The sequence below is a fragment of the Papilio polytes genome, unplaced genomic scaffold, assembly GCF_000836215.1.
Source record: "Papilio polytes unplaced genomic scaffold, Ppol_1.0 DF821400.1, whole genome shotgun sequence".
NCBI lineage: Eukaryota > Metazoa > Arthropoda > Insecta > Lepidoptera > Papilionidae > Papilio > Papilio polytes.
The window spans coordinates 3116388-3142023 of record NW_013527804.1 but is presented as its reverse complement, the minus strand read 5'-3'; the positions used below and the strand labels follow the sequence as shown (position 1 = coordinate 3142023).

The 25636-nt window shown below is 32.7% G+C and overlaps 1 protein-coding gene across 1 annotated transcript in view; it reads left to right on the top strand.

Moving 5' to 3' along the window:
- The window catches only part of LOC106108778 (sperm surface protein Sp17), a 38421-nt gene extending 29068 nt beyond the window's left edge, over positions 1-9353 (top strand). Inside the window, exons 2-4 of the mRNA XM_013290042.1 lie at positions 5962-6138; positions 8198-8295; positions 8755-9353. Of these exons, the coding sequence (XP_013145496.1) occupies positions 5962-6138; positions 8198-8295; positions 8755-8862 (383 nt within the window). The 3' untranslated portion in view covers positions 8863-9353. The remainder of the gene's footprint in view (positions 1-5961; positions 6139-8197; positions 8296-8754) is intronic.
- The last annotated feature ends 16283 nt before the right edge of the window (positions 9354-25636 follow it).

Below are 25636 nucleotides of genomic sequence, written 5' to 3'. Positions count from 1 at the left end.
AATGCCTTGTTTTCGCAAGTAATATCCTGAAAAAATTACTTTCTTTCTCCTTAGTGATTTATGGCTTTTTATTAGAAAGGGGCTTATTGTTACTTAAGTTATTTAGCACTAAGTAAAGTGACTTGCGGTTAATATTACTCAGTAAGTTAATGTAAAAGTAATTTGAAATTTAAACCAGAATAATGATAGAGAGGGTCTTGTAGTAATAATACCTTTTTATGCTAGTTAAAATGTTGTCGAAGGGCTGCTGTCTTCTTGTATCCCTGGCGACACCCATAATTTTATTTGTAGTGGAACGTAGCGTTAGCGTAGCGTAGTTAGCGTTCTTATGACCTTGGGTAGATAGGATATTTGAAAAGAACTATAGTAATCCGTAACTGCTAAACATATTTGAATATCTTTATATTTGGTGACGACAGAGGTATGCTAAGTTCATGCCAAATGGTCACATATAGTCTCTACCTACCCCACTGAGTTGCAAAGGTGTCAATAATAGATGAATATACTGTTATAAAATGACCGGAAGTACATACATATCACGTGGCATGGCTTCCGTTATAGCGCGCTCGTCAGAGTACCCAATTTCCGGTTCCCCGGTAACTACGACGGGATGTAAGTTATCGATTATTGTAGACCTTGAAGATATAGTAATGTATTTTCTTACAACACCACAAGTATGTAAAAACAATTTATTCGAAAAGTTAATATGTTCGAAAAATAAACTGTTCAAGCGGAAATGATATATTCGATGGCTATAAGGAAAAGTTCTTGAGAGTGGAAAAAACAGGAAAAAAACGTCGTGAAAACACGTTCCTTCACTAAAGTACTTTGGCGCGTGGGACGCAAACAGTACTGAATTTAGAATTATATTTACCTGGGGTAAGCGTGGGTTTTCACTGCTATACCCGTGATATAAGTTTCACTATATTTTACAGTATTTGCGAATTCGTTTGGGTGAAATTAAGAAAATAATCATACTAATATTATAAATGTGAAAGTTTAGATGGATGAATGTTTGTTAGAGTTTGTAGCCTAAACGGCTGAAGGGATTTCGATGAAATTTGGTATAGATGTAGAGGATAGTCTGCAAGAACACATAGGCTACTCACTTTTGTTTTAATTCCACGCGGACGGAGCTGCGTTCGAAAGCTAGTTATAAATATAGCTTATATTACTCACTGATAACGTAGCTTTTTAATGGTGAAAGAATTTTTGAAATCGGTTCGGTAGTTTTTGAATTATTTCAATACATATAAAAATAGAAATCTTTTCTTTTTATAATATCAGTTTCATTTATAAGTTTTAATTTTGTAATGAATCAAAGTATTAACACAGTGGAAACATGGAATCTAACACGAATAACATCCAATTTCATTTTGAAAGTACCAGGCTTGCATAAAACTGCGTAGTCTAGATGTAGGCATTGTCATCTTTTATCATCACTCCATTCGGCTGACAAAGCTAACCTAATTCTGTACAAAGAGCTCTTAATACAGCCTACCCACTCCGATGAGAAATTAGAAAGACATTTTGTATGAGAACACAAAGGAAGTCTTCAAAAAAAAATCTTTAAAAAGAGAACAGTAAAATTGATGGAACATTTTTAATGAATCCGCAAGAAACGTATTATTGAAAATAACGATTAAAATACCTAAAAAGGCTTTTATGAAATATGTAACTATATTATGTAATAATTACATTGATTTATATCTAACTAGCTGCTCACGACTTCGCTCGCATTAAATTAAAAATACAGCCTATGTTACTGATAGCGTAGCTTTTTAATGGTGAAAGAATTTTTATTTTTGCCCAGTAGTTTTTGAGTTATTTCAATACATAAAAATACAAATATTTATAATATTAGTATACATTAAATGAAAACATCTCCGGGTATGAAATTATCCGTCATAAAAACTAATTTCCAAATACTGTAAATTTAAAAATAATAGAATTTTGTCAGTACTTTTTTATTACACTTTTCTTTAGTATAAAGATTTTTCAATTTAAACACATTCGTTGCGATACACCTAACAAATCCGGCAGCGAAATTTTTTAAAAATTCTCTGCCATTTTTAAACGCTCCCCATTTTAAGTGTTTACTTTGGGAACAGGGTTTTGTGCCTGTGTTCAATTGTTTCCCAGCTGTTACGTGCTCTAGTTTACACAAATGGTTAACCTTTTAACTTTTGCGTTTATAAAAAAATAGCCGCGGTATTGTGTATTTTGCACACGAAATGTGAAAGGTGAATGATCGAAAATTGTTTTTTCACACTAGCTTTAGTCCACGTCTTCGTTTGCGAGGAATTTAAAATATAGTGTTAATATTTACTATTATAATAAAGCGTAAACACACACTTCTTTGTTGCCTAAGATGTCAACAATTACAGCATGTTTTAGAATAACTCTTTTTTATTAAAAAGCCCTACACTTACGTCACGCTTTAAGCTATATATTTTCACGCCATTAAACTTAAGGGGTAAATATTTTACATAAAACCCCTAATGTGGGAAAGAGACCATAAGTTGTTGCCAACATCAAGGAAGCAAGGTTGCCATGGTTAGACATCATGTCATGTCATTTTGACATTTGCAATTAAGAAATTGACAAATGTGAAAAATAACATGAAATTTTCATAATTTCATGGGGATGGAGCCGCACGGGAACAGCTAGTATAAAATAAAATGAAAAGCATTATTGACTTCATATAAAATATACACTAACAACGTAAGATACTTATGAACATTTTTTTTAATAATATACAGTACTTGTGTTATTGATTTTTCCGTTTCGCAATTGCACAAGTAAATGTTGTCTACCTTTGAACCTTTCGTCGAGCTTCGTAAAGCCGTATTAAGATTCGTAGTGAAACATCCATCCATCCAAATCCAATCCAAAAAAAATGCGAAACATTTGTAATGTTATGATTAATTAAATAAAATTGTGTGATTCAGTTTTTCACATTTTTTTTGACAATTGTTGGATTCAAAATTCAGTTGTAAACACATTAATTGATTTCTATATAGTAAATCAATTATAAGAAAAGAATAATATTAAATATGCCGTTACCATTCAATAATATACATTGAGTTTTATAGTTGGGATCAAAATATATCTAAATGAATATACATTCTAAATCTACTGAAATAAAATAGAAATCTAAAAAAAATACGCGACACAATTGCATTTAAATATAAAACAAGAAACGAACACAATTAAAAGCATAATAGAAAAGCAGCAATTGTTTTAGTTTTCTCGGTTGGAAAAAAATCCAAGAGTTTGCATTTGGACCTTTGCCCAGTTTCCGGGCTTTTCAGTCCCCCTAGCAGCATTTGTCAACCCCCTTAAGTGCTATTATGTAAATAATTCTACATTTACTCTATTTTTACAGTACAAATGCAAGTTTACATGAAATATATTTTCCGTAACATTTACAATTTTTACTTAGAACGTCGGTGGCTCTGTGGTTTAACCACTTGACTTGAAATCTACAGGCCTTGGGTTAGAATCCCGCCATGTACCAATGTGATTTTTGATTTTTATATGAACGTAATTTACACATCGTGATGCCTAAACATATCGGCGAAGAAATTCAAAGATATGTGCGAAGTCAACCAACCCGCACTTGGCCAGCGTGGTTGAGTATGTCCTAGTCAGCCTAACTTGGAGTAGACTCGGAACCCCTCGGTGGGGATGTATAGTGAGGTGGTGATGATGATGATCAAGTAAACAAGTGATAAGAACCTACAAAGATATGGTAGAGCATATACTGTGCCAACCCCCCCTTTTTTTTATAACATAAGGTGGCAAACGAGCAAGCGGCCACCTGTACCCACCAAAATGGCGAAGCGACCGTTGCCCATAGACATCCACAATTGCAGATGCGTGGCCTACCCGTATCCGACGAAGGAGGAGACGCACATAGAGAGGATATTTCCTCTTCCTATGCATCTCCTCCACCGTCAAATCAACTTCTTCTTCCCATCCCCTCCTCATAAAAAAATGGTAAAGAGAAATGTACTTAAATTACGCCTCTGGTTCCACACTCATCAGACGAAATACAAAACTGCTTCCATTTCACTCCTGTTTTCTGTGTGGTCGTGATATTACACCGGGCGTGCCGGCACATTCGTACGAAGGTGTTAAAGCGGGCTCTACTACTTATGTTCCACAGGCACAAGGGCAGTTTAATGATATTTATTTTCTGAAACTTCATTAGGAACTTCAGTTATGATTTCTGTACAGAGAAAGCAATTTCTACTTTTAAACAATATCAGTGCACTTAAAAATACTATAGGCTTGTTTTAATAAAATACAATTCAATTGCCAGCGCTTACAAATTGATTTATGTGTCGGTACGCGCGCGAACTAGGTGACCTGAAACACGTGGCCTCACTCGTTTCCTATTATCTTTTTAATCAAACACAGAGTAAAACAAATGTTATTCAATACGTGAATTCACTCTCATTTGTTTCTTCGTGTTCTAGACAACACATATCTACTGTTCTTTTCTTCATTTATTGGTGTAGACAGCCAAATTTATCTGACCCGGTGGCTATAAATCCAACTTAAACTATGAGACCTCACCAATGACGTTAAAATAATATATAGACGAGGCAGTGAAAATTTTTTCACCGGTACTTTCTCTGAAAGGTACTATATCAGTTATAAAGTTTAGTGCCACCTCGTGTTGTATTGACATGTAATAAAATATTTACCTAAATTATGATAAGCTCCATCTTTTGTTATAAAATAAACTAAACAGTTTCAAAATAAAATTAGAAATGACATCTGTTGGCAAATTAAATACAATTATGATAGTAATAAATAAATATAGTTTTGAGGATTTATCAATAGATAGCGTTAGTGTTGATTTTGTAAAATGGATCAAATGAAGTACCAACTATGCCTCCTCTAATATTTGAATCTCTTTGTAGATCGCTAACGCCCGTGTCGGTATAAAATAATGTCACAATATCTTTAATAGATATATTTGAAATGTAACGTTTTAATTTATATATGTAACTAGCTGTTCTCGTGCGGCTTTATCCGCATGGAATTATAAAAATTTTATTTTATTATTTACATTTGTCAAATTCTCAATTGCAAATGAAAAATACCAATTACCTTACTATGCAATCTTGCTTCCTTGATGTTGGCAGTAACTTATGGTCTCTTTCCCACGTTAGGGATTTTATCCAATTTATTTACCCCCTAAGCTTTTTAAAGTGAAAATATATAGCCTAAAGCGTGACGTAAGTGTAAGGCTTTTTATTAAAAAAGAATTATTCAAAAATATTCTGTGATTGCTGACATCTTAGGCAAGAAAGAAGTGTGTGTTTACACTTTATTATAATAGTATAGATAATAATTGTATATGGTGTTAGGCATTTATTTATCTAAACTTGTTGATCATAAGTTAGTGCGTTACCGCATGTTTGAACACCATGTGAGTCATTAAAAATAATGAGTTTGCCTAACGAGTTTTTAAACGTCCTTACTGCATTTAATGTGCGTAACACGTCGCTCTAAACTACGTAATTTGGTTGTTGAAATAAATATGATTTTTTTTATAAATAAAATGAAAATGTTTCATAAGAGTCTGCGCACATTTTTGATTAAACTATCGCATAACTAGTGCGATCGTCGATTGTTTAGGAGTTTCAACTGTTTAGTTGCACAATTAAAAATCGCGTGCGCACCTCCATATAAACTCATAGGAATCAAAGCGCGACTAAACAGTTGTGCGATAGTTTAGTGTAAGGTTTGCGGATGCTCTAAATATATGTATGTACCTTTGGTTTGGGGTCTTTTTACTTTGGGCTAAGTAATTTGTGACGTCAAAGTTCTTTTGTAGAGAAGAATTGTTATTTCTACCATCATCAAGTTAAAAACTAAAATTAACTGACCAAGATGTCTCATAATTCTTACATTAAATGTTAAAATTAAATTTACCTTTCACAGAAAACAAGCAGAAGGAAGACCAGGCGTCAGAAGAGCAAGCAGCAACAAAGATACAAGCAGCGTTCAGAGGGCACAAGACGCGTAAATCTATGAGTATGAAGACTGCAAAGAAAACCGAGCCCGAACCGGAGCCGACCAGGGCCGAACTCGAAGCCGAATTCAGGGCTGATGACAAAGGTACCGGTTTAGTGTTAAAAAAGCTTAAAATAAAGTTATGCATTTAACTAATATAAAAAATCATACTAATATTAAAAATGTGAAAGTTTAGATGGATGTTTGTTATAGTTTGTAGCCTAAACCGCTAAACAGATCTCAATTAATTTGGCAATGTAGAGGATAGTCTGGAAGAACACATACTTGGTTTTTTCATTCCACGTGAACGTAGTCGCGGTCGAAAGCTAGTAGTAAATGAATAAAATTTATGTATACATTCCCAAAAAGTTTTTTTCGTATTACACTGTAAAAAATAATGTAGCTACTTAAAATATCTTAAATAGTAAAATGATCTGGAAACTAAATATGTAGAGATTCAAATAAATCACTTATAGAGGGGACAATAGAAATATTTTCTTGCTTACGTTCGTTTATTTTATTAATTAGTTTATTTATTAGTATACCCTCGAATAGCATTTGATAAACGGGATGTGTTAATTATTAGATAATTAAAGGTTTAAATGTGGTTAGTGTTGTCCTGTCTAATGTACAGTCAGGTACATAAATATGAACACTATTATAAAACTTAAGAAACTTCAATAGCTCTTTAATTGCAAATAATACACACGTAATCAATAACATTAGTACATGATAGAAAACACATGCCAGCACACACGAAAAATGACATATCTAGGTTATTTTTTTATATAACATAAGGTGGCAAACGAGCAAGCTGCCATCTGAATCCGCCAAAATGGCGAAGCGACCGCTGCCCATAAACATCCGCAATTGCAGATGCGTTGCCTACCCCTATCCGACGGAGGAGACGCACATAAAGAGGATATTTCCCCTTCCTATGCATCTCCTCCACTGTCAAATCCACTTCCCCATCCCATACTCTCCTTATAAAAAAAGGGTGGTGAAGAGAAAGGGACTTCAATTAGGCCTCCCGCACCACACTCATCAGACGAAACACGGAATTGCTTCCATTTCACGCCTGTCTTCTGTGTGGTCGTGGTATTACACCGGGCGAGCCGGCCCATTCGTGCTAAGATGTTAAAGCGGGCACTACCACTGTTAAATTTATAAGTTTATAAATGTGTACATATATATGAAGGTGACTGTACATGATACAAAATCTCTTATACCTTAAAAGGTTATTAGTGCATAATTTTTAAGCTACATAATATGCGGTAAAATATAAGGCGCAAAGTGGATTCCTTTTGCTCGCGGCTTAAAGTATTAACGTGAGCTTTGTTAGTAATTAGCGGTAAACCGAAATACACCACTAATAAGATTACGCTCTTAAGTGAAAGTACATTGTACTTAACCGTACTTATGACTTACATAATCCTCTACGAGAATTTCAAGGATTAGCTTAGATGTTAACATTATTTTTTATTTATTCTCCTTATAATGTTTAATTTTAATACGCGCGTTCATTTGTTTGTCTTTATACAAATACAATTGTTAGATTATAAAATACATTTACAAAATACAAGCTTTTGTCCGTTATTCCGTCCGCGAGGAATAAAAAAAGTAAGTAGCCTATGTGTTCTTCCAGAAAATCCATCTATGCCAAATTTCATCGAAATCCGTTCAGCAGTTTAAATTACACACTCTAACAAACATCCATCCATCTAAACTTTCTTATTTATAATATTAGTGAGATATTTATATTATTTCAACTAATACATATTCTCTGTTATTATAAACTAGTTGTTGCTCGCGACTTCGCCCGCGTGGTTTAACAAATATAGCCTATGTTACTCACAGATAAATAACCTTTCTAATGGTGAAAGAATTTTTAAAATCGGTCCAGTGGTTTTTGAGTTATTTCAATACATACAAAAATACAAAGTTTTCCTCTTTATAATATTAGTATAGATATAGATTAAAACATAATTAAAGATTAAGAACAACGCCATCTATGTTTTTAAAAAATATTTGCTAATTTTAGTTTGCAGAATCTTGACGACTAATTTTGTATGTTAAATATTCTAACTGGCTATTAATGTATTTTCTAAAATACAATTAAATCTGCGATAGGAAATAATTTACTAACATCATGTTTTGTTGACAGAGCTGTGTAACGCTGCTACCAAAATCCAGGCCTCGTTCCGCGGTCACCAGGCTCGCAAGCAGACGCAGGTCGAGAAAGACAAGGAGCAACAAGATAAGGTATAAAATATATAACAAAGTACAGATACATTAATACAAAATAATCTGTCTTGGATGTGTGTGTACTTACAATTTAAATTCGATTCCTTAAATCAAATTTCCCATCCTTTGTTGCAAAAAAAGGTGGAAAGGGAGACCTAAATTAGGCCTCCGGTACGCACATTTATCAGTCTGAACGTAGAATTGCTTCTATGCGCCGGTACATTTCTACAACTTTGCTTTCGTCCACCACTGTCTTGCGTCACAACTGTTCTTCTAAATCACCATTTCCCCGTATTTATTATACTCCAGTAGAGGTACACCATACTTTTAGCCAGGTTAATCTTACTTCATCTCAGTCACTCCATTTTTGAGCATGTCCACCTTTCACGCAATCTATCTATCTCTTTCTAGGTCTACCACTCTAATTAAAAGTGACTATACAAGCATTTTAATTAAAATGATTCTTTTTATTCGCAGGAGGACATCGAGAAAATAGATCTCACCGATCCTGAATTGAACAAAGCAGCGACTAAAATTCAGGCTTCGTTCCGCGGACACAAAGTTCGCAAAGATGTCCCCAATTAATTCCATTCCAATCTTACACTTCGTATGTACGAATTTCAACTCTGCGTCTTTAAAATAAAGTTTAATTCACATTGTATCATTACTTTCATGTAATCTTCTTCAGATATGCGTACATATAGAAGTTATGTAATATTTATTAGTTATTGTACACCAGTAAGCATTTTAAGTATGTCAATTTGTCTGTCTTTAGTCAATTTTTAATATATCCGTCGTCGCTCATTTATTTAATTTCAACTTCGGTCCTTTTAACCAAAAAAAACAATCGTAAAAGCTCTTCAATTACTTTGAGTGCTGTGTAAATGCAAATAACCATTCAATTACATTAATTTTAACATCTGATGTTAAAAAAAACGTAGTAATCGTTTTATTCATAGTTGAAATCGTAATATACAAACAAGATGACAAACAAGTCACAAGACAAACCTCTTGTCTTGACGCATTCCATTTACGCGTTTTAGTTTTAGATGTCAATAAACAGATGGCGTTATTGTCAATTGTGATTAAATGTAAACTAGTACCATCGTTATTAATTTGCTTTATTTATATTTACAGAAAATATACAATTTATTCATTGCTTACATTGTTTTACGTACTTTTTCTTCTACTGTCACATCTTGTACACTTTTTTCTAAATAGATGTCTTGGCGGCCAATATGCAACCTCTTTGGCTGTATTTATAATTCTTGTCAGCCAAAGAGGTTGTATTTGCACTAAACAAATTGATTTTTTTCTTTTTAATAATTTTGGTTGTAGTTACATAGCACTCAAATTTAAATGTTATCTATATTTCTACTATTTGGATATTAAAAATCAATTTCTGAATCTTACTAAGTATCTTCAACATTCCATCTGAGTATTTGTTAAATAATATGAAATTTTATTTTTAAATCGTATTTATTAAATAGACATAGTTGAACCATTAATATCGCTTGTTGTATGTTATAGCATTAGTGATTATCGTATATTATTCTGGTAATTCCATTCAAATAACAATAGTCATCATAAATATGATTTTCTTAATTTAATTTTAAATCCAAACATAACCGCAAACATGTCGGTATTTTAAGATTTATATTGAACATAATAAATAATTGCCTGTACGTAATATTGTTTTATTTTCATCCCTATTACTTTAAAAAAACTTTAAGACATCAATCAATAGCAATCAACGACAAACACTTCTAGTTAAAATTTAAAAAAATGCATAATTTGGTCAAAGAGAGTCTAAATAAAAACAAACTTGTATTAAACACTAAAGTATTAAAAACAGACAAACTATAATAGTTGAATATATTTAGAATATAGCTTTCGCTCGCGATTCCGTCCGCTCGGATTTATAAAAACAAATGCAAGTAGCCTATGTGTTTTTCCAGACTATTCTTACATATATGCCAAATTTCATCGAAATCCGTTCAGTCGTTTAGGCTACAAACTCTAACAAACATCCATCTAAACTTTCGCATTTATAATATTAGTAAGATATGAAAAAATCTAAAAAAATAGTTACAACCAGTGTAATGTGAAAAAGATTTTCTCATTTCTTCTTACCTATTTTGTCAATAATTCACAGAATTGGATAGTATAGTTATAAACAAACTATTCTAACTCAAAAGACGAGAAAATTTGCGAAAAAAGTATACAAAAAACACTAAAATAAAATGGACATTTTACGTAGCCACACCTTAAAGATAAAATTGGGTCGGATTGTAGACACAGGGCGTGTGTTATCTGATAGAAAAATGTAAGGCAGCAAAAAACTCCCCTTTAAGTAAGATTAATGTGTTCCTACGTGAGTAAATATATAACTGGAACGCACAAAGATTAAATATTCCTATGAAAATATTCGAATGTAAATACAGTTTTCACGCAACTGTTCTCTGAATGTTGAAGCAAAACGAAAGGAAACAAAAAGATATTTAGCAAATCAGTTTTATAAATTTCATACATTTTAACTTACGCTATAACATCATTACTATTATAATAAAGCGTAAACAAACACTTCTTTGTTGCCTAAGATGTCAGCAATTACAACATATTTTTGAATAATTCTTTTTTTAATAAATAGCCCTACACTTACGTCACGCTTTAGGCTATATATTTCACGTCAATAAACTTAGAGGGTAAATATTTTGGATAAAAACCCAAATGTGAGAAAGAGACCTTAAGTTGTTGCCAACATCAAGGAAGCAAGATTGCCAAGTTTTGTCATGTCATGTCATTTTGACATTTGCAATTGACAATGTGACACATGTAAACAATAAAATAATTTTATGCTGATGAAATCGAACGGGAACAGCTTGTTCATTACATAAAATACAAATCTTTCCTCGTTAACATTAGTATAGAAATAATACACAGGCGATATAGTTAAGGCTCGTCAAGGCTAAACGATGAAGTTTTATTGTCTAAAAGCTTTACGATGTGGACCTAGACGGTCGTATTTCAAGTAATTGTCCTCTAAACATTACGTTTGTTTAACCTTGACTAGAATATAAACTTTACTATAAAATCAAATCGACATATTGCTAAAACTGGCTCTGTTAGATTGAGGAAGAAATTCAGAACATGCCATTACAAAGAAACTTATCCCAGTTACTGTTCTGTGCCAGTTACTGGCACGCGTTAAGACATTATAACTTTAACGAGATCGTGTTAACAAGTCGTCAAACATATGGTCTTATTCTAAAACTTGTTATTGGTATAAAAATTGTGCCGAACCAGACGGGTTTGGGTCCCGCGTCACAATGTCAAAATGTAAACAAGAGGGATGAAAAATAATATAGGGGTACTTACATAGTCGATGTCCTCATCGCCTTTAGGTGCCTGGTTACTTTCGGTGTCAATCGAGTCAAGTTCTGTCAAGTCCATAGACGCCAGCAACGCTGCCGTATACACCGTTATTGTTCCAAACGCGAAACTGAAAATCAAAGCGACCCCGTTCGCTAACAAAAATGACATATTGCGATAGTGGTCAAGCAACTTCCGATGACTTCTTAACTCACTTGTAACCGACCGACTCGTTCGGCTGCTTGCATACGTCTCTACCGCACACCTCTCCGCAGGCCCCGCGTTCGACCGAACCGGAGAAAGATTCGAATCTACCCTTATTTGCGGTTGAATAAAAATGTATACGGGTACCCGCAAAAACGTTCCGCGGATTTTAAACTATGTTCGCTACTGAATGCGAACCGATATAATCTCTACTGAACATGTTTACATGATTAACTAAGAAATAAATATATAAATAAATATTGTGTTTCCTTAATACAATACCCTTAAATTATTGTTTGTATATTGTATTACTTACCTCTTGTTATAAACAACGAGAAAATGTATTCAATTACTAAAACAGGCTCTTAAGCGCTTCTTGTAGTAATTTGATATCTTCCCTCGAGCAGTGAAATCGATATTCCGTCTTATCTACAAATAATTTTGCTATATCCGTGAACATTTTTATATTGCTATTACATTACTAAATTCGGTTAAATTTGAACCAAATGGATTGAAAAACATTAATAATACCGCGGATAATACGCGTCGCCAGCCTTTATATTGATGTACTCGTAATTCGTAGTATATGGCATCATATATATTTTACACTTTCGCCCTTTGACTTTGTCCATTTGGAACTAAAAAAAAAAACATGAAAATAGCCTGATTGTTCCAGACTATCCTCTATATCTATGCTAAATTACATCGAGATTCGTTTAGCAGTTTAGGCAACAAACTCGACCAAACATACATCTAAACTTTTGCATATATAATAAGCAAGAATTAGATTTTTAGATTCTCAGTGAGGCTGGAAGCAAAATTGGATTGATATTAAGGACCTGTCCCACCAAATTGTAAAAATCCGACGTATAAAATATGTACATTATCGGATTTTGTTACCTTATCTGACAGTGGCGTCATTTTTAACGTATCTGAGCCTCTATCAGCCAGTGGGACAGGCCCTAAACATTTTTTACTACATAAGTTATTTTAATACGAATTCGGTGCGTTGAACAAAGTGTGAGTAATTTTTCTTTCACATATTACATGTAGGCTGTAGGTTAAACCGGGTGGGTACAGTAATAAAAATCCAATATCACTTTAGCCCCAATCTTATTACGATTACGGAGCTGTAAAAAGAAAGGAAACGAATAAAACCCACTCTTAGACTATTGTATGTTTATAAATGTTTTGTTAGAACTACAGGGTGTCCAAGACGTGGATAAAATAGTTTAAATACCAAAAAATGTAGAACTATTGGCTTAATGTTAAAACGAAATTTGTGTATTGACTTCAATTCCAAATTTAAATAATATGACGTCTGTTCGATTGATTTACGAAGAAATGTGTTTAATATTCGTTTCAGTATTGACCTGTATATCAAAATTTGCTATATGCCTCTTAGTACTATCGTACTTATATTATAAATTCTAAAGTTTAGATGGATGGATGTTTGTTTGAGTTTGTAGTCTAAACGTCTTAACGGATTTCAACGAAATTTGTCATAGACGTAGAGGATAGTCTGAAAGAACACATAGGCTACTCACGTTTACTTTTTTAATTCCAAGCGGACGTAGTCGCGGGCGAAAGATAGTTGTCCAATGATTTTAATGTGGTTCTTTGTGTAATACATCCTTGATGTTTCAGCTTAGTTATGGAATGGAATGGAAAATTTCGAATCCTTCCATGTACCAAAGTGTTTTCTTTTTTCTAAATTCATGTGTTCATTCAAGGAAAGCCTGGTGCCTGCATATATCTGCTAAACAAAGCTATTACTGGTCCACTGGTTACTTAAAAACTCAAATAACAACACTAATTAAAACAATTTCAAATATTGCCAGCAATGAAAATTATAACTAAATAGTTACTTTAATGGTTCAAAAGTTAACAATCATTTCTTATTTTAACTATAAAGCTAACACAACAAAAACATTAACCAAAATATTTAATCTGTTTCTATTTGTTCAAACAACAAAAGAAGTGAAAGCAAATATTTGCGGGCAACAGAGTAGAAAGCCGCAAAGCGATTGTTTTAAAATAAATTGAACTGGCAAATATTTTAAATAGATCACATTTGACGGCATTCTCGTCCAGTGAATTAAATCTATACTAATATTATAAAGAGGAAAGATTTATATTTTTGGATGTATTGGAATAACTCAAAAACTACTGGACCGAATTTATAAATTCTTGCATTATTAAAAAGCTATGTTATCACTGAGTAACTATTAAAAATTTTAAATTTTTAATATACGGCAACACTGAGTATTAAAAATTTAAAATATTGTTAGTTAAATTTTTAGTGTTGCCAATTAAAAAAAATCCTTCACCGTTAGAAATCTAATTTACCTGTATCATGGGCTTTTTAATTATTTTTTAATTTCTCGGTGACGTAGTCGCGAGGAACAGCTAGTTAATATTGACATTTGGTTAGCCTAACCGATAGTGTTAGTGGATCATGAGAAAAATGTCTCAAGTGAAGTGTCCACTATGCCTACTCTATATGTACATAAGTAATTCATATAGACTTAACTATACTTAGTACGAAAGTATAGAGCATACAATCTTTGTACTATGGCACAATGCCAACATACGATGCACCAAATGATGACAAAAAAAAACAAAAAGATGCCGCCATTTTGCAATTTGCTTTAGTGAATGACTCAAGGTCACGGATTTATAAAGTGTCACTTGATTTAAAAAAAATGACATGAATTTAGACAACTTTGTTTCCCCTTTTTCTAGTGTTTGTCAACGCTAAGGAATTCATATTATTTTACTAATATGTATTACACATGCAAGTTTAGTTGGATGGATAACGGATAGAGTTTGTAGCCTAAACTGCTTTACGGATCTCGATAAAATTTGGCATAGTTATAGAGGATCTGGAAAAATGCATAGGCTACTTGTTTCTTTTTTTTATCCCATGCGAAAGGAGTCGCTGGTGAAATCCACTTTTTATAAAACATACACAATTTATCGATTTGCGAATTTTCAATAACAAATATTGCATTTTTTACTTATTATTTAATTAATAACACCATGAAGGTATGAATAAAAGTGTTTTTTAGACAAAAACGTTCAGAAATAGATCTGCTTTTGCCTTAGGATTAAAATTAAAAAAAAAACTCCGTCCTCTTGACACGGAGCGGTCGAGTTTGAGTCTCCTGACCTTTTTTGTACACGAGTGGTCTGTTGTCTCCTGATATACTCTGATATTATAAAATACATTATAGTTTAGCACGAAGAAAGATTATTAAAACTACGTATACATTAAATAAATAATAACTAAATGGTATTAAGAAGTAACGATATGGAACAATTCATTCACTTATTCATATATTAATTCAATCAACCGCTTTGGCAGACATCGTTGTTTTGTTAACTCAAAAATACTGACACTGTTAAGGTCCTACATAAAAGAGTTTAAGAAATGCATCTAATTGGTAGAAGTTTCGCGGCATCTAAAACAAAAAACTTGTTTACCTTAAATATTATCGCGATTAATTAATACTTATATAATATTGAATTAAGACAAAATTAGGATTACAATTTGAAAAATCTAAAGGTTATTGCCCCTGTAGAAATGGAATAGCAATTTTCTTTCTTACTTTCCAACTATACAATAGTACTAGGCGTCGAACTGTACTAACCGAAACACTTAATTGACGAACTTGATAAATGAACTGAACGTTCGGAATACTTAATTAATGTAAGCCTTTCATCACGAGTCTTTAGAACGAGTGACTGATGATGAAGCATAAAAAATTGTACGGAGTTCAAAATTATCGGTTTAAGTTTGATATGGTGTTGAAACCTTCGTTTAACCTTTGTACTTGACATGCGATTGATGGTTTTGAAAATTTTGATTAACGTGGTTAGGTGAATTATATTGTATTTTGATTGACATAAGATCGCATACACACGGGCGTTTTTTTTGACGCGGCGTTAAAATTGCGCTAGACGCTATTGAGCGACAAATGTTTTGAAAACACTCTTTTTTAAAGATACATAGAGCAAACATCGAGAACATTTAGCAGCATTCCTTAGCTCAAAATGCAACATTGCCTGGTAAAGCGTCGAGTATTAACTCTGCCTTATAAACAGATATGAAAATGTAATTATTCTATTTGAAGGTTTAATAAAAAGTAAAAAGCACCCGCGTGGATTTGCAGTTCTCCATTTTCGTTTTTTTTTTTATTTTTTTTTTATAATGTCCTTTTTACTCTCTGTGGAGTCTATTTTTTATCATATAGTTTTTTTAATTAACATACTTATGGATGGCAATTAATCATACTGATATTATAAATGCAAAAGTTTTGATGGATGGATGTTCGTTAGAGTTTGTAGCCTAAACGGCTGAACGGATTTCGATGAAATTTGACATAGACGTAGAGGATAGTCTGAAAGAACACATAGGCTACTCAGTTTTGTTTTTTTTAATTCCACGCGGACGGAGTCGCGGGCGAAAGCTAGTGAACTATAAATCTCTAAAATAGAAATAAATGAAAATTATAAATTCATATTCTCGTAAAATAATTAAACAGACTTGTGGTTGGCAATAAATTCCGTTTAGTTGTGATAAAATATTCACGTGAATTCGGTTCGTTAAGGTTACAAGCGTATAGTACCGTTGGGAAATTATTTTCTTATCAAGAGAACAGTATAGAAAACTTCGCAGTACATTTAAGTCAAGTTAATGCATTTTGTATTTTGAATATTATTGCAATTTCAAAAATGTATTTTTTGATCATATAATTAACTAGCTGTTTCTTGTGCCTTCGCTCTGATGAAATTAAAAAAAATGCCTATGTTATTCACAGATAAATTACCTTTCTAACGATGAAAGAATTTTTTAAATCGGCCAAATAGTTTTTGAGTAATTTTAATACATACAGAATAATAAAATACAAATCTTTCTTCTTCATAATTTTAGAATAGAAAAAAGATTTTTTGTACACTTTTTCAGAATAACAAAAACTATTAGATAGTTGTAATTTTAAGAAAAATTGTACCAAAAGACTTTTACTACGTAGCGAATAAAGAAAGAGTTATGTAAATTGGACCAACAGGAGCGAGGTTATGAAGTAACATAAAAAATTTAGATGTACTAGATTTGGCCCGCAACTCTGTTCGCGTAGAATTAAAAAAAAAAACATAAATGAATAGCCTATGTGTTCTTCCAGACTATCCTCTATATCTTTACCAAATTTCATCGAAATCCGTTCAGCCGTTTATGCTACAAACTCTAACAAATATCCATCCATCCATCTAAACTTGCACATTTACAACATTAGTATGATTGGGAGCCTTCGTATTGAATACTAGCTGATCCCCTGCGGCTTCATCCGCATGAAATTATAAAAATGTAATTTTATTGCTATTGATAATTTGACAAATGTAAAATTATCAATAGCAAAAGTCAAAATGACATGACATAATGACAACCTTGATTCCTTAATGTTGGTAGCAACTTATGGTCTCTTTCCCACATTACGCTTTTTATCTACAATATTTACCCCCTAAGTTTAATAGCGTGAAGATATTTAGCCTAAATCGTGACGTAAGTGTAGGGCTTTTTATTAAAAAAGGAATTATTCAAAAATATGCTGTGATTGCAGACATCATAGGCAACAAAGAAGTGTGTATTTACGCGTTATTATAATAGTATAGATATTGTAAAATATATCTTCAGTTATATTCTCTATTGAATCATAATTTACGATATTGAATGGGCAGTTATCGTACCGTAAATTCAGGTCAAGCTTAAACTAGCTTAAGTTAAGGCGAAGTAGACGTGAATTACTAAAGAAACCAGGTGTAGTTCGTGCATTTAAATTTGGAACAAGTATCGTGGAGTTAATTGGGTTAAGTAACAACTTGAAACAGCTGGTCGCAATAAAGCTAATACGACAAGTTAACTAAAACCATCTTAAGTTGAAGCTATCTGAAATATACAAAAATATATAAAAATAATTATATCTTTAAGGGAAAAGCCTTTGAGCCGTTCTGGAGAACATGACGACAATCATCAAATCTATCTAAAAATTCACATTAACATATAGTATACTGGCTGTTGCTCGCGACTTCGTCCGCGTGGAATTAAAAAATATAGCCTATGTTACTCAGTGATAACATAGCTTTTTAATGGTGTGAGAATTTTTGAAATCGGCCCAATAGTTTTTGAGTTATTTCAATACATATAAAAATACAAATCTTTCCTCTTTATAATATTAGTATAGAAGACACATTGCTCTGTTTCTGTTGCTGTCAACTGAGATTAACGTAATGCGGTAAGATGGATTACATTCGTGCTAACACGAGGCTAAAACGGATTAGACGCTTCGCAGTTCTAAATGTTATATGAATGGTGAAAATTAGACGGTTTGAAAATGCCAGGGACGAAATGAAAATCGACTTTGAGATAAAACATTTCGACTTTTGGTACGCTTTTTAAGAAAATCTAGAAAACTACTTGATAGCTTTTAATTTGAAAAAAGTGAAACTAACCTTCGGGTATAAAATACGAATCTTTCGAAATTTTTGACATAAATAGTTTTTGTTTTATAACTTCTCTTTTAATAAATTCGTCTGTATTTTCCTTACATTCTTTTACACTTCAGTCCTAGTAGACAAAATTTCCTAATTCTTTTTTATTAATTAATTATAGTCCCTCCCCTTGGCTACAAAGGAAGAGGAAGACCGAAGATAGTATGGATGAATTGTGTGAAAGAGGATATGCTTAAGAAAGGATTCAGATATGACGACTGATAGAGATGTATGGAAGAGCAGCACATACTGTGCCGACCCTCCGTTAGGGATAAGGGCAAGTGGATGATGATCACTTATGGTCCCTCCCCTTGAGAAATCAAAACTGTAAAATAAAAATCTTTAACAAACCTTTTATTTATGCTTGCAGTAAAACTTAACAAAAAAACTAATTACCAAAGAAAGTTTGTAGTGGAGTTACTCCAAGTCAAATGCTTATCTAACATTCAAAATTGCAAAAGTTACCGCGCGTACGAACTTTTATAATACTCCATTGCATCTTTATTCTTCATTCCTGATCTCTGAATCTTTCAGGACTTTGTCAGAAATTTTATCACTGTTGGATATATTTTTGATCTTCTATCTGTACATATAATAAAATTGGAATGTCTGTTTGTATCAAAAGAAAATTCCAGATTTCGGGATGTGTTTGTAATAACGAAAATCGCATTTAAAAATTTTTTGTCTGTCTGTCTGCCCGCAAGCCGCGTCTGCTCCGTAATTTCCGAAACTGCACGTTGGCTGGACGAAGTCGCGGGCAACAACTAGTTTTATTTAAATAAAACGATGATGATGGAGGAGACATATAGGAGGAGGGAATATATATATTTCCCCTTCCTATGCGTCTCCTCCACCGTCATATCCACTTTCCTTACCCTCTCCTTAAAAGATGAGGATGTAATGAAAACGGACTAAAATCAGGCTTCTGTCATCACACTCATCAGATTGTACGCGGAATTGCTTCCCCTTCACGTCTGTTTTCTGGTGTGTATGTTCGTCGTATTCCACCGGGACGTGCCGGCATATTCGTTTAACTGCTCGTTGTCATAGTTTATAAGGTGTCATAGCTTTTAAAGTGGAACACTGCCAGTTACCTCGACTGTACTTTTTTTTGCTTATTCATTGTTTAACCTCATCTCGTCTTTATGTCGAGGCTTGTCGTAAAGTTGCTCGATTTCAAATTGTAATTACACGGATCGTTTCATACACGTTTTAATTCAGTAAATAGAAATAACAGTAGGCTTAATGTTATCTTAGCAATATTATAATGAGAAAGTTTAGATTTTTTTTTATAACATATGGAGGCAGACGAGCAAGCGGTCACCTGAATCTGCCAAAATGGCGAAGCGACCGTTGCCCATAGACATCCGCGATCGCAGATGCGTTGCCTACCATTATCCGACGGAGGAGGAGACGCACATGACGCGGATATTGCCCCTTCCTATGCATCTCCTCCACCGTCAAATCCACATCCCCTTCCCATCCTCTTCTTGAAGAAAAGGGTGATAAAGAGAAAGGGACTTAAATTAGGCCTCCGTCACCACACTCATCAGACGAAACACGGAATTGCTTCCATTTCACGCCTGTCTTCTGTGTGGTCGTGGTATTTCACCGGGCGTGCAGTGCTAAGATATTAAAGCGGGCACTACCACTGTTTAGATGGATGTTTGTTAGTTTGTTGTTGAAAAATTCTTGATGAAATTTGGCATTGATGTAGATGACAGTCTAGAAGAACGCATTGGCTACTTACTTTTGTTTTTTTTTTTAATTCCATACCTAAGTCGGGGGCAAAAGCTGGTCCTTGAACGGAGATGTAAATGTTTTTTTCACAGTGGAAATATAAAACATTTTGTCACAAGTCCAAAGTTTACCAACTATTTAACTTTTACAGTCTACTTGTGATAAGTAGACGAAACTATCAAAGTAACTTGATTAACTTTGAAACCATTTTAAGTTTTGAGGGGTGAAACTTTGTGAGAGCTTTGTTTTATAAGGAAATACCACAAAGCTTTTAAGTCTAAAATTTTAATTGAAAGTCCGATTAAACTATTTCCTCTGCTGTAGAATTTCACTATTGTAGTAGGAATTGGGACAATGACTGAGGTAAGATAAGAAAATGAGTCATAAATAAGTAAGCTATTTTTCTTGTTAAAAGCTCAAGAAACAATGTGTACTTATGTGCAAAAATTTAATTAATCAGTGAAATTGTTTGTCAAAAGTTCCCTTGACGTCCAAATACAAAGCCTCTATATACATTATATTCGCGAACTCAAAGCTTTCGCAAATAAAAAACAAAAGACGGGGAAAGGTGAAAGTTTTTTAATTTTTGCCGGAAATGAAAAAAGCACGACAGCGCTTGGAACTTTGCCCAGTTGGCGTACGTTTCGTTATCCATGTCACCTTCTGTCGGACTATTTTAGCTTTAAAGCGCTACATTGCTTTGAAATTAATAATGAATGCGATATCCGGTAGGGTACTGAATTTATAGCGTACATTTAAAAAAGTCGTTCGTGTCTTCGTCCTTGCTACAGAGCTTTTTAGATTGAATTATGAAAAAACTTTATGCCTATTTGTAAGGTGTTTTTTCATAATTTATTGAATAATATCTAAACGGTAAAGCTCTTTATAGGGAAAAACTAGTGAGGACGGCTTGTTAAACTTTAATTAACGTATTTAGACACTATACAAAAGCTTGTATAGAAAGCCGTGTTTAAAATCTAGATTCTGTTTTGTTATTAGTTGTATTATTACGAATATTTGCACTACATTTTATTTTAACTACCTCTAATTTAGTATGCGGGTCAAATATAGTAGGGAAAATTAATACACCTTTCCGTCGATAGGCGAAACCGAAAGGAACCTATAGTACTGACGACTGCGTAAAATAAACCGTGTATTACATATATTAACAATATGTTTTGATTGTATAGTTTTGATACCTTTTTTGTTGCTAGATGTACTTGAAAGGATAGGTATTGGTTCTTTAAGCACAAGTTTTTCTAGTTATATAGCCAAAGCGTTATTGATACTGAGTTTACATTAAAGAATCTGTTATTGTACTTGAATATTTTTACTGATATAACAAAATTCACTTTAGTGACAGACTATAACTGTAGGAAAGAATGAGATGGTAAAAATCGTAACAAAGATTAATGGGGTCGGTCCTTCGTAAAAACTAAACTGGGCCACGAAATTCACCTCATACATTATTAACGGACACCTTTTGTCCCGACTTCTGGAGTACGGAATGTTCGGGGATGAAATTTTAATATGATTTTCTGACTAGTTTCATCCTATTTAATTTTCATTGCGTTGAATTTGGTAGCAGTAATTTTAAATATTGTTTTAGAAACTCTTCTAAAAATATCTCTATTGAAATTTGTTAGGATAGTAAATAACAGATGGCGCTGTTCACAACAGTATGTCTTGAAACACGACAATAAAATTTAGCTCGACTATGCTTACTCTATTATTATTGAATCTATTTGTGCTTAGGTAATGTATTTAAGATTCACCCTTACTTATATAAAGGGTTTTCAATAAATCTTGTAAACTAATCAAGCGACTGGCAAACTTGTCGTCTATCGACCGCCATTTTGTTTTGAGTTCGATTCATCTCAATGGCGTATGACTCGCACTTCAGTAACAAATTGTTTAGAATATCCGACAATTATTAACTACAATAACAAGCAATTAATCATATCTTCGTTTATTATTATTATAAGTGACAAGTATGGCTTTATTAATTTGGGTTATCGTCTTTAAAAAAAATCTCATCTTTTTTCTATCTATCTTACTAGCCTATACGGCTCAACAGATCTTAATAAAATTTGAAAATAGAGGGTAGTCTGGAAGAACACATAGGCATAACAAATGTAGATCTATTTTTTCTAAATTCCACGCGAATAAAGTCCCGGGCGAAAACTAGTTAATAATAATTTTAAATGTTAAACTTTGAATGATATATAATATTTATTAGTGCGTATTTTCAAATCTGGAAGGAACACAGGCAAGACAAGTCGCATATAAATGGTAGTAAGTACAATTTCATAAAAAAGATAATTTTATTCATACTTAATTTTGGTCGCCACTGTTTACGTAGAAAACTTTTAATTGGATATTCTCTTCGGTCAAGTTTCCTGATCAAGATGTTTAGGGAACGAGATTTCTTTTAAAACATCTCATTTCAAAGAAATATTTGTTTTCAAAACTTTTAAAAACATTAGGCATTATTAAATGTATTCACTAAAAACATTTTTTCTCCTAAGTGCATTATAAGTTGAAGTTAGAATAAATGTAAAAGATTCCGTCTCTACTTAACCACTCCATCTGGGTAAAGCAGCTTTTGAATACTTTTTGGCAGAGCTCCGAGAGCTTTCACCTTAATTATTATAAAAGGAAGTGATTTTTTTCTTAGGCATTTTCTTATATGAAACACCTTTAGAAAATGAACCCCTTTAGATATGACCCTTATTTAGCGATGAGCTTCATCCGCATGTATTATAATAAAGCGTAAACACACACTTCTTTGTTGCCTAAGATGTCAGCAATTACAGCATATTTTTGAGTAATTCTTTTTTTAATAAAAAACCCTACACTTACGACATGCTTTAGGCTATATATTTTCACGCCATTAAACTTAGGGGGCAAATGTTTGGATAAAAACCCTAATGTGGGAAAGAGACCTTAAGTTGCTATCAACATCAAGGTAGCAAGGTTGTCATACTTTGTCATCATGTCATGTCATTTTGACATTTGCTATTGATAATTTGACACATGTAAACAATAAAATAAAAATTTTATAATTTTATGTGGATGAAGTCGCAGGGCAACAGCTAGTGTAATTATAAAAAATAATTTTATTGTTTACATTTGTGAAATTCTTAATTGCAAATGTCAAAATTCAATGCACAACGAAAGCCTTTGACATTGGATAACATGGAACATGGCAACATTGCTTCCTTGATGTTGTCTGCTTGTAGTTTTTGGTCCCTTTCCCATATGAAGGTTTTCCCAATTTATTTACCCCTTTAGTTTAATAGCGCAAAAATATATATTCTAAAGCGTATCTCAAGTGTAGGGTTTTTAATAAAGTAAGAATTATTCAAAAAGATGCTGTGATCGCTGACATCCAACGCCCCTAAGTAGTGTGTGTTTACGCTTTATTATATTAGTATTGATAGACTATATAAATATATAGTATACAGTATAGAGTATAGATAAAAAGAACATGTTAAAATGTCTTGTCATATTAAGTGACCACTACCTTAAAGAAAATAGGAGAAAAGTGTAAGACATTCCACGTTTTGTTTTTCTACAGATCGAAAACGCTCACAATTATATTGTAGTGAATGGATTTATGGAATAATACGTATAGGAAATTTATCTGCCTTCCCTTTTTAAGTGTTAAAAGTTACATGTGTCTGCATTATTTTTAACTCATTGCAAATGTAGTCAGTGAAATTGTATCTTGTTTGCCATCTTGAGTCTCATAAAAAAATCTAGTACACAGAAACATTGTAAACTAAGGGTAAAAGATAAGTTTCAGGGCAAATCAATATGAAGTCGGAAGATGTTGGCTTAGTGCTATACAACACGCCAACTGGAGTGGTCCTCGCGTGTTCAAACATCGTATACTCACCAAGTTGTAGACTATAACTTGTAACGCCTTTAACTTGAATGCGGAAAAGGATACTTATTTTTGGTATTGATTTTACGTTTTATGGCCCTATTTTTATGTCAGATTATTTTAAAATTGGTAACTGGTTTCTATCCAATGCGAAAATTATTTAAACAGGATAATATAAATGTTGGTTATTACGATACCATTGTAATCGTTAATATGTAAAATCTATATTCGATATCTATATACGAGTACATATGTTATGTATATTTTCTATGTATATATTTAATAAAATTAGACTGTCTGTTTGTAATATCAAAATAAAAATTCCAGATTTCGGGAAGATAAGGTGTTGCTGATAACGAAAATTGCATTTAAAAAATTTTTGTCTGTCTGTCCGCAAGCCGCGTTTGTTTCGAAACAGCTGGGATAATTTTGACGTGACTTTCACTTTAGGGTAGCTGACATAGACAGTCGTAATATAGACTACTTTTTTATGTTAGTATTGCATGGATGAAGTCGCGGGGCAACAGCTAGTTATAAAATTATAATGATACTGTTATACAAGAGCAATCGTCTCTAGTTATGTGGATTTAGATATTATGGCACAATGTGTGAATAGAAACGAGCTAAAATGATCACATTAAGAGAAGAATATGTTATGTTTGACAATATTAAAATAGTTTTACGTACTTAAAATGATTGTAAAGTATAGAAAAATATTTCGAAAATGTAATAAAACGTGTCGTTTGTAAAATCCGATCCATATATCACAATAGCAGCCCTCTTCAATGTCAGAGAATACAAGAAGGGATCAATAAAATGCGGCTACACCATGATTAACAGATTTCCGTGGATCCTAAGAAAATAATGTATGAAAATACTATTACCTATTACATAAAATAAATAGCTGCCGAATCTTGGTTCCTCTACAATAACATGTTAAATGTCATGTAAATCGTAAAAAGGCTTTTATTAGGAGGTCTAATTAATACAACTGATTTCGTTACTTTTTAGTGTTTTTTTTAATTTATTTTGTTAGGAAGCCGGCCTTATTTTTTTGTATCTTATAAACACGATGAAAGGGATGCGAAATATTTTATTCAAAAACGATTATAACCAACAGTAAATGATATTAAATACCAGAATTTAAGCCATGGTAAGGGCATTTAGACATAAATTTTCGATCTAAATTCAATCCCGGCATTGCATATTGATATAGTTGATTTGATTGGTGTTTCTTATACAATTCATAATTTTTTGATGGCATTATCTTTACTTCGTCTCTTGGTATAAAAATGACTCTAATATTTTGATTATTTCCCATATCATTAGATCTCTTCAAATCGACTTCGGTATATGGATGTCTTGGATTAGTCTTGTGGTTATATAACCGTCTTGATAGTTCATTTTTCTGTGCATTTGTTGAATAAATATATGTTTTTATATTACGATCGTTGAAGTAAACGTATTGGTTTTCTGTATCGTTCTTAAAATCTTTAAGTGTCTCTTCAAGTCTTGCTCCGTTTTCATTTTTGTCTTCGTTAATATTTTGTAGAGTATTATTACGATCACGATACAAAATTATATTTAGTAATTTTTCAAGGTTAT